At 40.7% G+C, this 16,141-nt stretch overlaps 1 protein-coding gene across 1 annotated transcript; it reads left to right on the top strand.

Moving 5' to 3' along the window:
* Window positions 1–10,741: 10,741 nt before the first annotated feature.
* On the top strand, window positions 10,742–14,188 carry LOC148029917 (F-box protein At1g47056-like). Its single transcript, XM_087686204.1, has 2 exons — window positions 10,742–11,046; window positions 11,140–14,188. The coding sequence occupies exon 2, from the start codon at window positions 11,794–11,796 to the stop codon at window positions 13,285–13,287; it is 1,494 nt and encodes a 497-aa protein (XP_087542330.1). The 5' UTR covers window positions 10,742–11,046; window positions 11,140–11,793; the 3' UTR covers window positions 13,288–14,188.
* Window positions 14,189–16,141: the final 1,953 nt, after the last annotated feature.

The raw sequence follows: 16,141 nt of genomic DNA on the forward strand, positions 1-16,141 counted from the left end.
GTTTCATGTACGTTGATATATATTGAGTAACATAGACTAGCAATCTTAGTGTTTAAAAAAAACAATGAATACCAGTGATTTTTCTCGGTCCCATTCTCCATACATGCTAAGGTGTGACATTACAACTCAACGTGCTCAAAAAACACACCCTTGACAAGGATCACACATGCATTTAATTTTTCGTCATAGCCATGCATCTCGATTATGAAGACGTAATGTTTCATCCTCACTTGAGAATGTGCTCGTTGACTCATCAGCATGCACCGCACTAGGTGATGATGAGGACATGATTAAGCCTAATTCATGACAACATCAAAATATTTGTCATTCATATATATGTTTACATAAAAACTTCAAGCTGACGTATTAATTATTCTAAGATCTCAATTTTAAATACACAAAACTTATCATAAATACATAAAAACTTATGATAAGAACTTACTATCAAAACTTATCTTAAAAACAAAAATTCATGATAAAAGCTAAACGCATGTCTATATCTGCGTTTACCTACGCGTCTAAATCTGCATCTATTTGTGCGTTTAACTTCGGGTCTATACACGTGTTTACGTAAACTTAGACGCGCATATACACGCAAAAATAGACGCAAACGTCAAAATTCAAAAGATACTTGAATCATTTCTTTTTAAACTACGCCTTTCCTTTCCTGCGTTTTTTGCGCGTTCTGAAGCTCGAGTTTAGCCGACATGCAGTCTCTTCATGCCTCACCTCCTCATGACTCACCTTTTCTTTCACTTCAAAGAGACAAGAGGGGAAAAAGGAAAGCCAAGGAGAGGAAGAAAGAGAGAACAAGAGAGAGGAGAACAAGAGGAAGAAGAAGCAAAGGGAGGAGACAACAAGCAGCAAGCAAGCATCAAGGAAGAGTAACTCACCAAGGAGAGGAAGAAAGAGAAGGAAGAAGCGCCACCACCCGCCACACCAAATACCCAAGGTGAGTCCTCTCTCTCTCTCTCTCTCTCTCTCTCTCTCTCTCTCTCTCTCTCTCTCTCTCTCTCTCTCTCTCTCTCTCTCTCTCTCTCTCTTTATGTATTAGGATCTATGATTGCATTTTGTATAGCACAAATAAATCATGAATGGTGGTCGTCGGACTGAAATCAGCTGACTGAACGCATTTGCCAGTGTGTCTACATTTCAGTACAGACGCAGGGATAGACGCGAAGCTATGTTTGCTGTCATTGCGTCTGCGGTTGCGTCTCAAAGCGTGTCTGCGGCCGCGTCTCAGAGCGCGTCTATTCTGCGTCAGAGATGCGAGAATACACGCGCTCTGCATAGAAGAAGCTTTGACTTCAGAGTCGCATCTCCAAGCGCGTGTATCCTACATGTGAGACGCACGAATACACGCGCCCTGCCCAGAAGCTTTGACTTCAGAGTCGCGTCTCCAAGTGCGTGTATTCTGCATTTCACACGCGAGGATACACGCGCACCAGAAGCATTAACTCAAGAATCGCATCTGATAGCGTGTCTATACTGCATCTCAGATGCGGATATACACGCGCTCTAACCAGAGGGTTGACTTTAGGGATGTGTCTGAGAGCGTGTCTATCCTGCATTTTAGACGCGGTTATACACGCGCCAACCAGCTTTGATAAAAAATAATTTTTTATTTTTGGAATTGTACGAATTTGTCTTTTTTTTGTGTTTTTTTTGCAGATGTCGCATCTTGGTTCATCTAGCAATGACCCGGATTTGGATCGCATGAATAATACATTGGGCTTGTTCGGTAGAGGGGTCAATGAATTTTTTAGAGGTTTTCCTAGTAAGGAAGACTTCATGGGAGAGATGACCAGACACCTTGGCCGCTCTCTCACAGCAGACGAGGTGTTCAGCGTTATGTCTGGAACACCTCTGACATCTTTGCCTGGCACTACTTCCCAAATACCAAATGTCCAAACTCCAATTGCAGGTACTCCATGTGCAGCACATGTACATGCATCGGCTGAAGCACAAGCGTCAGCCGACGCACGTGCATTTGCAGAAGCACGTGCATCCAACGAGGCAGAGGGTAGTCGATAGAGAGGGAGGAGGGAGAGTCGAGGGGGAGGACGAGGCTTGTGTGGGAATTGCCTAGGAGGTGGCGAGCAATCACCCTCACCAGAAGATCACGTAAAGGAGCGTGTATGCCAGTACTATAGAGTTACAAATACTGGTGGCATCTTCCATGATGATGAAGGAAGGGATGTAATGGCGTACATGAGGAGCGTCGTGCATGCGACGTATAAAGATTGTTTCGTTTACTTCAAAAATCAGAAAAGCGGCTTGTGGCAGGAGGTGTTGAGGGCAGTCCATAGGAGGTACCCAAATCCTGAGGGTCAGCGATTCTCGGATGATTGGGGATGCACAGAAGTGAGAGATTTGCTTCACAACAAAAGATCCCACCTCATGACACGCGCCAGGGACTCAGTGCGGAGACAGAAGGAGGGGCGTGGAACCTATAGCCAACCACCTTTGTGCCACCACATAGAGTGGAAGAAAGCCAAGAAGAAAGCAGCAAAGAAAGTGAAGAGTCGCCAACACGCAGAGGCGCGACGCATCCAAATGGAAACCATGGGATCGCATTACGGATCGGGTGGCAGAGAGTCGTGGGAGGTAGAGTTTGTAAGTATATTTTGATTTCTAGTTTTTTTAAATTTATATTTCTTTCAATTCTTTATATAATTTGTTCTAAGACATTGTGTCTCATAATTGTTTGTATATATCATAATTGTTTTGCAGACTACTATCATTGGTAGGATACCTACTCCTAGAGAGGTAGGTTACCATCGAGGCCATAACCGCACAGCCACATGGCTTCACTTCTATGAGGAGGGTCCAATATAACTGGGTTATGAGGATTCGACAACCAGAGGAGGTATGTTTTTCTTACTTTCCTATAAAAGTATAGCTAATTATAACTTTTTCTCCACCATGTGTACGTAAGCAACCTTGATCTTTTGTGTGTGTAGGCGAACCCCGATGTGGAGCATAGTGAGGAGGGGGATAGCGACGCTAGTAGCCATGGTGGTGCTAGCGAAGATGTTTCTTCTTTAGATTCGTAGAGGAACACCATACCTCCTCTATGGCCTTGTTTTCTTGTATATCTATTATCCATCTTTGAGCCTACTGCTTGCAGCCACGCTTTAGGTCGCAAGCACTTAAACTCCCCATGCAAATGCTTTTTATCTATAATGAATACATGGACTTTTGTTTTCAATTCTCGTACTTTCAGATCCATTGTGTTTTTCCCAAATGCACAATTTGATGTATGGGAGGGGGGAAAAAAAACCAAAAAGCATGTGGTTGCTTTACAGTAAAGCAACCACATGTTCTCTGGTTTTTTTTTTTCCAGTTCTGTTTTGCGCGTCTATCTAGCGTCTAAATTGCAGAACATGCGCGTTTATAAGCGCCTCTAAAATGCAGAGTACACGCGCTCATACACGCGCTACATAATTCAAATTTTAAAAAAGAAATTAAATATTTTTTTTAAAATGAGATTTTTTATTTTGCGTTCGCGTCTATGGTCGCTTGTAAAAGCGCGTCTATGGGCGTGTCTATATGTCCATCTAATTTGCCATGTAGACGCGCTGGTAGATGCACAAAAGAAATTAAATAAATAACAATTTTGGTTTTTTAATGCGCTTGTATTCACGCATGTATATGCGCGTCTATTACCCGTCTATTTCTGCGTGTAAATTTCTTCATACATGCGACTATAGACGTGAATTTGTAGAGGCGCAAATAGACGGGCGGGTAGACGCGCCCGTATGATTTTCTCTCAATTTAAAAATCGCGTCTAAAAGTGCGTCTAAGAGGCCTTTTTGTTGTAGTGCTAGTCGGAGGGCCCAGCAGCGCCGCCAGCGCGAGGAGAGGGGGAAAACCTTATGTCGGAGGCCCAAAGGCCCTACACAACTGCTAACGGAGGGGATTGACATAAGGGAGGGGGTCCGTAGCCCCTGATGGCTGTCAACAAGCGAGGCAACAGCTGACGAGGGGTTGGTGGCGACGTGTGGACTAGCATAGCCTCCTCTCTCCCTCTACTTGGGGAGGGGAGAAGCCTCCCCTATATAGGGGAGGAGGTAGGTGGCATGGCCACCCCTCCACCTGGAGGTTGCATGGCTCCCCCCCCCCCTGCCCCCATCATCCACCACTCCCACTCTCTCTCCCCCTCCCCTAACTATTGTCGGCGGGGAGAGAGGGGGAAGTAAAAAAAATTGAACTAGTGATTTAAAAAAATTCATTTTCTTTTAAATTTTTTAGGGGAGGGTTCCTATGGCCCATTACATATGAATTTCTTTTTTAATTGAAGATAGGAGATGAAATTATATTTTAATGGTTGAACATGTGCATGCAATGTGTGCATACTCTAAAAACACCCACAAATGCACATACACTATAAAAAGAGAGATGCTTGTAATGTGTGCATGCTTAAAAAATACCCAAAATGCACATACACTATAAAAAGAGAGATGGATTTTCTTGATGAAATGATATTTTAATTGTTGAACATGTGAATGCAATGTGTGCATATTCTAAAATTACTCACAAATGTAGATATGATATAGAAACACATACAACATATATGCACATGTACATGCTATCACACGTTTTCACACAAGGACCAACCTACCCTAAATAAGTCAAAAACTTCTCCTAAGTAAGATAAAAGTAGAAAAAATAGATTTGCATATCTATATCCGCAAATGGATTTTCTTTTCTTATGTAATCTAAGTAGGCGACATGCAAAGTACATTTGCTTGGTGGTATGCTCTCATAAGAGGATAAGTAATGGTGTGTTTTTGACATTATTCTACCGAAGGATATACTCATAGGAATAAGGGTGAATAAGAAGCATGCCTTGGAGTTAAGGTTAAATGTATGGTAGCAAGGCAGTAAACCTGATGAGATGGCCTGATGCACGAGAAAAAAGGAGATCTCTCTCTCACTCGAGTTGTTCCACTCGAGCAAATGAATAGTTGCATGGGTAACTACTAGTGAGGAAGATGATGATGAGGAGAAGGAAGGACTGCAGTTTAGCGCAAGGCCCCAACCTTTGCATGGCACCTTGTGAACATTGGCATTAACCTGACCTGCGTGAAAAGCTTCGTCTGTAACTTTGGAGGGAGGGCCATCTCACTATCATTTCGTGATAACCAGCATTATCATCGGAGGGATTCTGCGTATTCCTGGAGGATTGGCCACCGACCTACTGAATGTCGTGTGAGGGCGGCAAATGTGGAAGTTGATCACACTGAGTTCTGCTGTTTATGGAGCATATCAGTGTGTATTGATGGCCGTGCCAGCACTGATTGAGATGGAGTCATGAATTGACGATCATTGCAGAAGCAGCCGGCAGCATCGCTGAGGGTGGCCGGCATTCTCTGCATGCATTGGAAGAACCATAGAGATTGCCATCTCATGTGGAATCGGCGGAAGAACTTGGGAGTGTCGGTTATTGGCCAGTTTAGCAGCCTCCAGCTATGGTAGAAAAGGCGGCAGCTGATCATCACTGAGAGGAGGCCAAAAAAGGCGAGCAGGCTTGTGCAGGGGAGTTTGTAAAAATCGAAGGAGCATCGATGTAGTCATTGTAAATCTGAAGGGCTGCAGTCTGCAGTCGTCTGCAGTCCCGGATCTAACCGTGGTGGTTATGAGATAAATGAACTGTCATAATAGGGAGGGCATGTATCAGGAGATATACCATTTCATGATTGTTCTGCTGGTCCCAACTCTCGTCATCTTTAGCAAAGGGCTTCATATGCTGAGCCTTTAGTTCTAACAGACATTTTCAAGCCCTTAATGTCACATTATTGAGGGCTGAAGGATCTATTGGTTTTGGCCAAGGTATTTGATATGCAGCAACAATTTTCTATAGTGTGTTGTGATACCAATTCTCTGTGGGAGAAATAAACCTTGTAGGGTATATGTCCTTTCATGCAAAAAAAGGCAAAGATGTTCATGATAATGTTGTTGTTGTTTTTATACTTAGTATCTTGGGACCTCTTGCCTATATATTGATGCTCATAGGGAGCCTAGATGTTTCATTGCCTCATGGGGGACAAGCTTTTGGAAGACAATTTGTATCATCTTTTGATACAAGTATTTGTTGTAACTTGGTGAGATGGTTTATGTTATGCTATATGAACGGTGAAGTACTCTGCTTTTGTGGGTGGTTGGTTGGTGGACATGGGGTTAGCTACTTGAACTGCTATGCTCTTTACTTAGTTTGATTGTTGCATAAAGGTTCTTGGTAGTCAAAAGTCATATCAATTTGAGGTCAAGTACCAAGTCACAAACCCGTAGGAGTGCTCCTTTGCTCTTCTATTGGGTCTAGGGTTTGGAGTTTTTTCTACTCCCAAAACCTAACAACTTATGCATACACACATATATGGAAACACATACACTCATGTATGCACATATGCACACATGTCCGTACACACGTAGCTATATGAGCAAGAGAGAAAATAGAGAGAGGGGGGAGGGATATTGAAAATTTTGACAAGAGTAAGAGAATTATCAAAGAGACATGAGGAAATTAAAGAGAGGAGAGAGAGTGGATATAAACTTATAAATTATACACTTGCATACACACACATTGACACATACATCCATGCACAAATACATGCATGCACACATACACAAATGCATACACATGCACACATACATATACAACCTGCATATATATGAGGTGAAAAAAGATGAGAAACAAGGGACTCATGAAAAAGAAGAAAATATATGAAAGGAAAATGATGAGGGAGAGATACGATACACACATTTATGAGACCACAACAATTGAATCACAAATATTAAACACACACACAAAGACATACTTGAACACATACATGCATGCATACAGACGTGTATACACATGCATAAACATGCATACACAACATGCACGCATATGAGGTGAAAAAGATGAGAGGCAAGGGACTTGGGAGAAAAAAGAAAGGAGTCGAGAGAAAATGATGAGAGGGAGAGAGAACACATACACTTATAAAAAGAACGAAAAGAAGAGAGGACGGATGAGAGAGAGGAGGGGAGGGGAGACAAAAATGAGGAGCTTACACACACATATAAATTACATATATACATATATATATGTTTGGCTTCTTTGTGATTCAACCACCCGTGAACCTTCTTGCCAGATGAGACATGCATTAGGATGTGAAGTCCCCTAGCTGTTTATTTGACAATAGCCCTTCAAAGTGAGATTAGTTTGATCTATGTGCCTACATATGATAATTTGGCAACCTACTCACAAAGGCTCTCATTGTCACAAGTGTGAAACCTTTTGCAGATCTTTAAACATTTTACCTTCCTAAATTGATATGTCATATCTTATACTTATGCACATCATCACTCCTAGAGGGAATTTATAGTATATAATATATTAGTATGTGTGAACACACTTTGAACCACCTAGGTTTTTCCTCTCCTTGAGAGAATTTCCCTCTAGGCTTGTACACACATGCTAGTCCATTTTAAGGTCATTTGCCTATCTTTTGTATCACATTTCCCTTTTATTATCTCGGATAGTAGAGTTGTGAGCTTCATATTGCTCCTTCATTTTTTGTTGTGCTCTTGATTTGCTATCTTGCAATTGTTTGGAACTCATTTACTTCTACATAAAAATGTCAATCACTGGAAGTCAACCCTTGTCCAAAGTTAACTAGTTTCATGAAATGAGGTAATAGGGGTGATTTTGCATGCCTATAAAGTTCTAACCAGTTGTTAGATTGTGGAAAATTGTTTAAGTTTCAACGACAAGGAAACATGTAGCTAGTGGACACACTACTTTCTTGAAAGCATGAAAAGAACAACCATCTTTCAGGTGGTGGGTCGAAAAAAATGTGTGAAATAACAACTACTTTTTTAGAATCTTAAATTTTAGGAGTCTTCCCATTCAATGGTTGAAACTTTTTGGGAATTTTTGAAATTGGTGGACACATATATTGTGCAATCCACAAATTTGAAAACCTATCTGAAATCAAATGACTAGTTAAAAATTATCCATTGTGGGGAAAAGTTGGTTCCATTGAGAGAAGCCTTCATAGATGCAATAAGAAAGAATGGAACATCGCTTGACACCAAAAGGGCCTCCCAACAACTAAATTGGTGTTTTTGTGGTTAGCATTGAATTAATAAAGTTACAACTAGTTGGTTGCTTCTAGTCTTTTGATATTGGTTATTACAAACAATTTTGAAGTGTGGTTGGCCAATGCTAGCCTTGTGAAGCTATTTGAAATTTGGGTAGGAAGCCATCATATTACTAATAAAAGCATTATAAAGTGCTCAATCTCATGTGGAGTATTGTGATGAATTGTCTTCCTACTATCACGAAAATTTTGAAACGCAAATTACCACTTAATTGAAAAGTATGATGATAAAAAGTCTTAAAAGTCCAACTTTATTGCATGATGTTTCATTAGCTAGAGAATGACATTTTGCCAACAATCCTTGCAATGTACACGATTAGACCTAGTTTCAAAGTATTTTTGCATTATACCTTAGACCTTTACAAAAGGCATTGCCACTGCATGCAATACATTACACAACTTGTGATGTGTCTTGTTGTATATTTCTTTTTGTTTATAATATTAAATTCTCAATGCATTATTTAAAAAAATGTACATGATTATAGGATTGTAGAGAGTGAAAACCATGTTCCTAGGCACTTAGATGACTTTATTCAAAGTAGAATATTGATATTATTGAGAGAATTACCTTTTTGTGAGAATAATGGATTGGCATCTCAAGGAAACATTGTAGTAGGCCTTGAATTTGAAGGATTCCCTAACTTTTCATTTGGAAGGCCTTATAGGAGTTCCCCTTTTCTTGTCATGGGGGTTTGAAGGGACATTCCTATATTTCTTAATGTTCTTTTCATTTGAATGATAATATATTGTTAACTCTTCTCTAGAAGGGCGAAACCCCCTTTGAAGGGTGTTGCAATCTTCAACTATTAGGTTTTCATTGTAGCTTTACTAGCTTATTGGCATGCCCACAAGGCCTAGTGTTATTGGGGTTGATAAATTTTACATAGAATAAGAAATACAAATTTTTTTTGCAACAGCACTCTCACGTGAGCACATATGCATGCATGAACTCATGATTGAATCCTTCAACCTAACTCCTTAAAGATTGGTCTAACCCTTGTAAGGCACTTTAGTAAGGTTAAGATTTGAGCTACACATGACTTGAACAAAAGTTAAGCCTAAGAGGCTCTATCTTTTTGCATCAAATCCTATTTCTTCATAATGTAAATATATTTATGAATACAAATTGCATTATTTAAAAGAACTGTGCATGAAACTCCTGTTGCTTTGAAACTCTTCGGGGAAGAGAAATAGCCACTGGTTCTATGCCCCATCCCCAAGGAATGGCTATTTGTAGCTTCAAAGTCTTATTATTGATGTATCCTAATGGACTAAGTACTAAATACTAAGGACCTTTATACAAAATTTGACTCCTGCACACAAAACTTAATTATGTATTTTTATTTGAGAGCATTTTGAAACTTTTCCCCAAATGTTAAAGAAATATTTGATACTTAAAATACCCATCATGCCTTCAACGTTATATCTTGGGATCCATTTCATTTGCTTCTTAAATGATCCTACTACAACTAATAGGTCACTCCTTAAATCATATAACCCTTTGGGATCCATTTCATTTGCTTCTTAAAGGATCCTACTAAAATTAATAGGTCACTCCTTAAATCATATAGCCCTTTGTGATTGCAATCTTGTGTTTAATTGTTTGCAAGGTAAGGGGGACATGTCCTTCCATAAGGAATAAACCTATGAGAAATGCTAGGGATAAAGCAAGCCTTTTTGTGGATTGAGGTAACTTGAACAATGATTTAGGTTCAAATATGGAATACCTTGAGAGGGATCATCCTCAAGATTATTTGGACTACTCAAAATTTTGCTTCTTGGAGAAGGGACAATAGAAGTGGCGTTGTTAATGATCATTACTCTCCAATAGTTAAGGAGTTTAATTTTCTCTTCAAGCAGCTTGAAGGGAACTATCGTGCTTTAAGGTGGCCTATAGATTGATTTCTAAACTAATCTAATGCAAGGGTTTGGTTTTATGCTCTTAGAGTTGTTAATTTGGGTAATTCTATTACAAAATATGTAAATATTACCTCTTTCTTGAGCAACAAAAACATATATTTGCATTAGAACAAGGGGGAGCATTTACATAATAGTTGCTAGTGATATGACATTTTGTGGTGATTGATGAGATCAATAACAACACATCAACTACTTCATGCCACAGTTGGTGGGTGGGCGAGCTTGGGTGTGCGAGCAGGCCGGATTAGGAGCATGCCAAATTGTAGGCTCAGCGTATGTTTTGCGGGGACCTATGCACACGACATGTGGCATCCCCTTCCCCCATCACACACACACACACACACACACACACACAAAACCTTTCGATAATAATATAAAGAGAAAATAGATGTGAAGTGGAATGGTGTCTTAGGTGAGGTGACATATAAGTTGCTCCTTCTAAGTGAGATGGCTCCAAGTGCCAAATCATTGGCACTTGTTTAGTAATAGGGGTTGTGTCCCACCCGCTTGCTTGCCCACGACCATATCCTCGAATAGGCGACTTGGAGCTTGATCGGTGCACACAAATCGTCTTCAATGAACTGTTTCCTTTACCGTAGAGAATGGTGGTGTGCTTATTTTGTTTTACAATATGGTTTTGGATTGTGGTGCTAGCCTAATGCTTATGCTTATCTTATGATGATGATGTTGCTCCTTTATGCAATTAGTTATTCACCAATGCATTGGGCACCAATAATGTTGAAAGAGAGACGAGGGAAGCTTCATATGTGAGGGCGGCATTTTGGGCGGAGAAACCTTTCACTTCTCCGCCTTCACCCTTTTGGGAAACGGATCGAGAGACGGCATCGAAATCCCTCCAAAACACGTCCGCCATAGCCATTGCTTCCTTGCAAGCGAAGCAGGGCAAGTGGATAAGCTACGTTACAGGAGTTCTGTTCCAGGATTTCTAGTGCTATTTCAACAAGCCTGTCTTTCTATCGTAAGCGCTCTGCTGGCATCTTCTCCGTTGTCGGGGCCCTGCCATGTAATTCAAACATAGATAATCGAACAGTTATTGATATCTATGTTGCAGGTGATTAATTGATCGAACCTCGTCATCTGAATTCAATTAGGAAGGGTATCTGTTGGTCTGGATTGTGGTGGTGGTCTATCATCAACAGAGGTAGCGTTGTCTTTTATTATCGCCGAATAACAAGAAAAGACAGAATTCAGCACATTACCAAAGATTTGGAAAGTTAGCTAACTATCTCAACTCTGCCGTTGATGGAGTGCTGACATTGGAATGTACCTCCACAATTTCCCACATATGCCGCAACAAGTTGCAGAGTTATTAGTTGGCTGCGACTGGGGAACGCCAGAAGAATCCTGGCATCAACAATCAAAGTGGAGTCTTTTGGAGCTCTGACAGCAAGGGCATGTCTGCAATTAGAGTTTAAGTAGCATCATGAGCTGCGATTGGGGAACATCAGAGTAACTCTGGCATCAACAATCAAAGTGGAGGCCGGACAGCAAGGGCATGTCTGCAATTATGGTTTCAATAGCATCTGTACAGTCACCAAGCAGTTGGCTACAATTACAATACTCACATGCCTTTAGACATCACATCTGCATTGAAAATTGAGCAGTACATGAAAATTGCCAACAAACGACAGGGTTCCTGCAAGGTGCGGCTCACAAGGGGAAACTTAAATAGCAGTTTTGAAGGGCAAGCAGTTCAGTGAGGCACATGTCTTCTCATTCTAAAGGCTTCCATCACCTAAATGTGATGGACAGCAAAGAAGTTTTCGCATACCTCTGCGATGAACTTATTGCTGAGGTATTATGCAGAGTTGAGAACACTACGGATCAGAGAAGCATATCTCTGGTTTGCAAAAGATGGCTGACTGTCCAACGGAGCTCCAAGAAGAAGCTTGGTTTGTGCATTCCTAGCAATAGCCTGAGTTATTCCTTCTGCTCATCGATTCTGCCCCTTCTGAAGCAACACCCATACCTTACAAGCGTGTCTATAGTATCGAAAGAATTAATCACAAACACAGAACTTCTGTCCAAGATTGTTAAGGCTGTTGCTGCTGCTTGCAAGTCCCTGAGACAACTTCAATTCACTGCAGGATTGATTACAATGTCAGGCCTTCAAGAACTTTCAAAGGAGTGTCCCTGTCTTGCTTCTTTAATGCTATTGCAGCCACCCGTACCATGCTTGCCTGATCTTGCTGAGTTCAAAGCACTCAATGAACTCTGTTTGACGGGATGCTCAGAAGAGATTGGCAAAGATATGCAAGGTGTAGATTATGGTTCCCTCCGACTGGAAAGGTTGTCTCTGATGGAGCTAAGGCCATTTTCCCCTACTTTACAATGGCTTTGGTATAGCTGTCATGATCTTAAAAAGCTTGAGCTTTGGGGCTGTGAAGCAATGGGGAGTATGGACATGTCTATCTCTTTGCCTTGCTGGCATTCTCTCCGGGAAGTTCAGCTGGAGCGATGTCGAAGTATCGCTGGAAACATGTTTATGTTATTAGCTGAGCATTGCCCTGATTTGAGGTCACTGACAATACATGATGGGGCAGATACTGAAGGCCTTCGATATTTTCTGAGAAGATGCAAAGCATTGGAAGTTCTTGAGTTGAGGCTTCCACTCGATCTAAGCAATGAAGATCTGGTTGAAATAGCTCAAAACTGCCGTTCATTGAGAAGCTTGCGTCTGCAAAGCTGCTGGTTGGCAACAGGAGCAGGTATGCAATTGTTGGCTTCACTCATCAAGTCAGACCTGGAAGAGCTAGTTCTTGTAAGATGCAGAGCTGTTGTCCAAGACACAGGAACATTGTCTGTGTTAGGCCAAAACCTTATAGGCCTCAGAAAAATTGACCTTTCAGATAATGAAGGGCTGGTGGACAAGGAGCTTGCTGCTATGCTTGCATCTTGTGAGAATGTCTTCCAATTAAAGCTATGGAAATGTTGCACATTGACAGATAGAGTACTTGATTTCATCAGTCAGAGATGTCCAATGCTACAGAGCATTGACATTCGGAAGTGTGATGGCATAAGTAAAGATGCGGTGTGTAACTTGCTCTTACGTTGTGACCATCTGAGAAAGATTGGAGTTGAGTTTACCAAGCTTACAAATCTTGCTAAGAAACTGGCCTTCAAAAAGGGCATTAAGTTCATAGATGCAGGCAAACCAACAGAGCTGCAGGACAATTCCTGTTATATTCCCAAACCTTGAAGTGTGCAAGCATAGTTTTCTTTGTGCATGCAAAGCATCAAATTGGTGCAAACCTTCTAGCTTCCTTTGTGCATAAGTATGTAGGCCCTTGATGTCATCCTAGTAATCGGATGGATGCACTGAAGGGAAACCATGCAAAACTTTATTGTGTACATATATTGATTCAGAGAAGGTGCACCCAGTTGTCTTCTTTCCTCCAAGCAATTATATATGGGTGCTCTGGCTTCAGAGGGCATTTGTAATAATGGAGCACTAATTTGAATCACCCTTTGTGCCTAATTTCGAAATTTTATTTTTTAGGTGCATATCTGTGGGCAAACTTGTCTCATATGCATACTATCTTGTCAGTCAATATGTGGAATGATGGGTGCTGTAATGCAGAACGGTATCATACTTCCAGTCTAGGAAAGAACATGGTTTTGGTATGTTGTTACATATGGTTGGTGCTATTGTTTCATTGAGCTAAGTTCATTGATGGAAGACCATTGAACAGTGATGAATTATGCATTTCTCCACATGACAATTGTTCCCCAACTGTGCCCATACCTCCAAACTGTGTTCAATCATGCAGCCATGGCTTTCACACCGAGCAGACAACATCTGTAGCAGCAGCTTTCAGTGGCAAGGGCTGTTGTTGCTGCTTCATGCCATTTGCACTGCTAACTTTGCTACTTTGGCAGGGAGTAAGAAGCAAAGATCCCTGCTCCCTAGAAAACACCATTAACCACAGCATGCAGATAATACTCTCTCCATCAAACAGGGAGTAAGAAGCAAAGATCCCTGCTCCCTAGAAAACACCATTAACCACAGCATGCAGATGATACTCTCTCCATCAAACTCTGCTGGAAAGGGACAAACTATGTGATAAGAGGCTCTTATGAAGCTGAATGTTTTCCTACTATCAAGCATTAAAGGGAAAGTGGTACTGCACAAGCAGTCCTAGTTTCGGTCTGATAAAAACATGTTAGGAACTTTTGTCCACCCATAGACACAGTTTCTGGTTAGCCTTTTATCAGACTTTAAATATCTCAATCTTGTTTGAGGTTTCAATAGATTTTCTGATATGAAAATTTGCAGGCTTGTGCTCATCATTTTGGTGCTCTAGAGCATCCCCCCCACACACACACACACACTCTCTCTCTCTCTCTCTCTCTCTCTCTCTCTCTCTCTCTCAAGTGGTGTGTGGCCTTACCCTTGTTGAAGCGAAAGCTGAAATCTGCAAGGTTTCATCAATACTAGTGTATTCTTTTGATGGTCTATCAAGGATTTCGGAAGTGAGGTGAAAAAGGGCAAAAATCATACACGACATCCATCAAAAGTTAAGCATGTGAGTCATCACTTCATATTTCCTTGACATGTATGGAAGAGGTATCACATATATAGCATGTTGAGTAGATGACTCACAAAAACAATGTTGAAGATGTATTTCAAAACAATCATAATAAAGTAAAGCATTAATGAATGAGACAATTGATACACAAATAGATCTATGGTCACTCCCTTTTTCAAGGTCACATCGTGGATGGTGACAACCTTTAGAGTTCAACGAAGTACGATCATTAGGGCTAGCCTTACACAAAAGAGAGTCGACTTCTTATAGAGCTTTTTAACTTCGTGATTATAACATTCCAATGCTCATATTTTTCTTTGACCTTCAAGAGGCCAATGATCCACAAACAAAAACTCTCAAAATGATCTATAGGATCAAAAAAGATCCATGGCTTCCCTTCAAACAATAGTAGTTGATAGTAATTAAATGACATCATCTCTTGGAAAGTTGCTTTGTTAGGCCAAAAAGGAAGGACATCTCTAGTGTTTTTTGAGGTCTTCTTGTAGATAATGAGTGTTGTTTTGATCAAGCCACGTGGTGAGTTGACTATTGAAGTCGACAACGAAACAACAAATCTAAAGTAATTGAGAAAACAAGGCATTAAGACCAAAGTGTAAGCAGAATGGGCCATGCAAGGATTTGATTAACTTCTTAATCATGCATGCACCTTATTAATCGACTTATAGGCATCTATATAAATTATGACGTGCCTATCTCAAGGAATCCTTTATACCATAATTTTAGTAGTCCATCAAGAGATACCTAGGTGACTCCATCCAGAACTTCCATGTAATATTCGAGCTTTGTGGCCTAGGGTTACTTTAGTCTACCATTGCAAGGAAAGCTTGCCTCATTCCCACAAGATCGACATGGACCAAAGGTTCCTAGTCCAAGGTCTCCTAACAAAGTTTCGAGCAGCATTGGTTATGGGTAGCTACTTTCATGAGACAACCTGAATCGAAGTGGACATGTGTCACAGTTGGTTCAAAAGAGAGAAACGAAAGGGAACTAAACACATAGACCCTTGTACCTGTAGGATAATGTCTCATTCTAATCCATTAAAATGATATTAGATCAAGATCTAAGATGACACTTAGCATTCAACTCTTTCTAGAAGTTCTTAATCTAATGCATTTTTGTGGGAAACCTCTCAACTAACTAAGACCACCCTACCATAGGACGACAAACCCTTAGGGATTCACCCTCTTACTTCCCATTCACAATGGGGTTGCTTAATTTTCTAATTATCTACCACACTAGTTTAACACACACAAACAACTTCCTTAATTAACCCATCAAAACAGGGTTCGTTCATGCAATTTAACACATTAAAAAAAGAGTAGAAAACAATCTGAAAAGCAAATCATTTATTTCAAAGCTTGAGCAATCGTTGTTTTATTACATCAACTACAGTCCATATATAGGACTTTGCTTGAAAGTAAAACCACCAATCTACCCTAAGCTAGCATCTCCACCTTTTGGGAGAACTAGCCCTAGGTTGTAGTGGATTGAATTGGTGCTAGT

This window comes from Lygodium microphyllum, chromosome 10, assembly GCF_053477565.2.
Source record: "Lygodium microphyllum isolate KBCC chromosome 10, Lygodium_microphyllum_v1.1.10, whole genome shotgun sequence".
Taxonomy (NCBI): domain Eukaryota; kingdom Viridiplantae; phylum Streptophyta; class Polypodiopsida; order Schizaeales; family Lygodiaceae; genus Lygodium; species Lygodium microphyllum.

Excerpts from the sequence above, each read along its gene's own strand:
- LOC148029917 (XM_087686204.1), top strand. The coding sequence starts at position 11,794 with ATGTCTTCTCATTCTAAAGGCTTCCATCACCTAAATGTGATGGACAGC.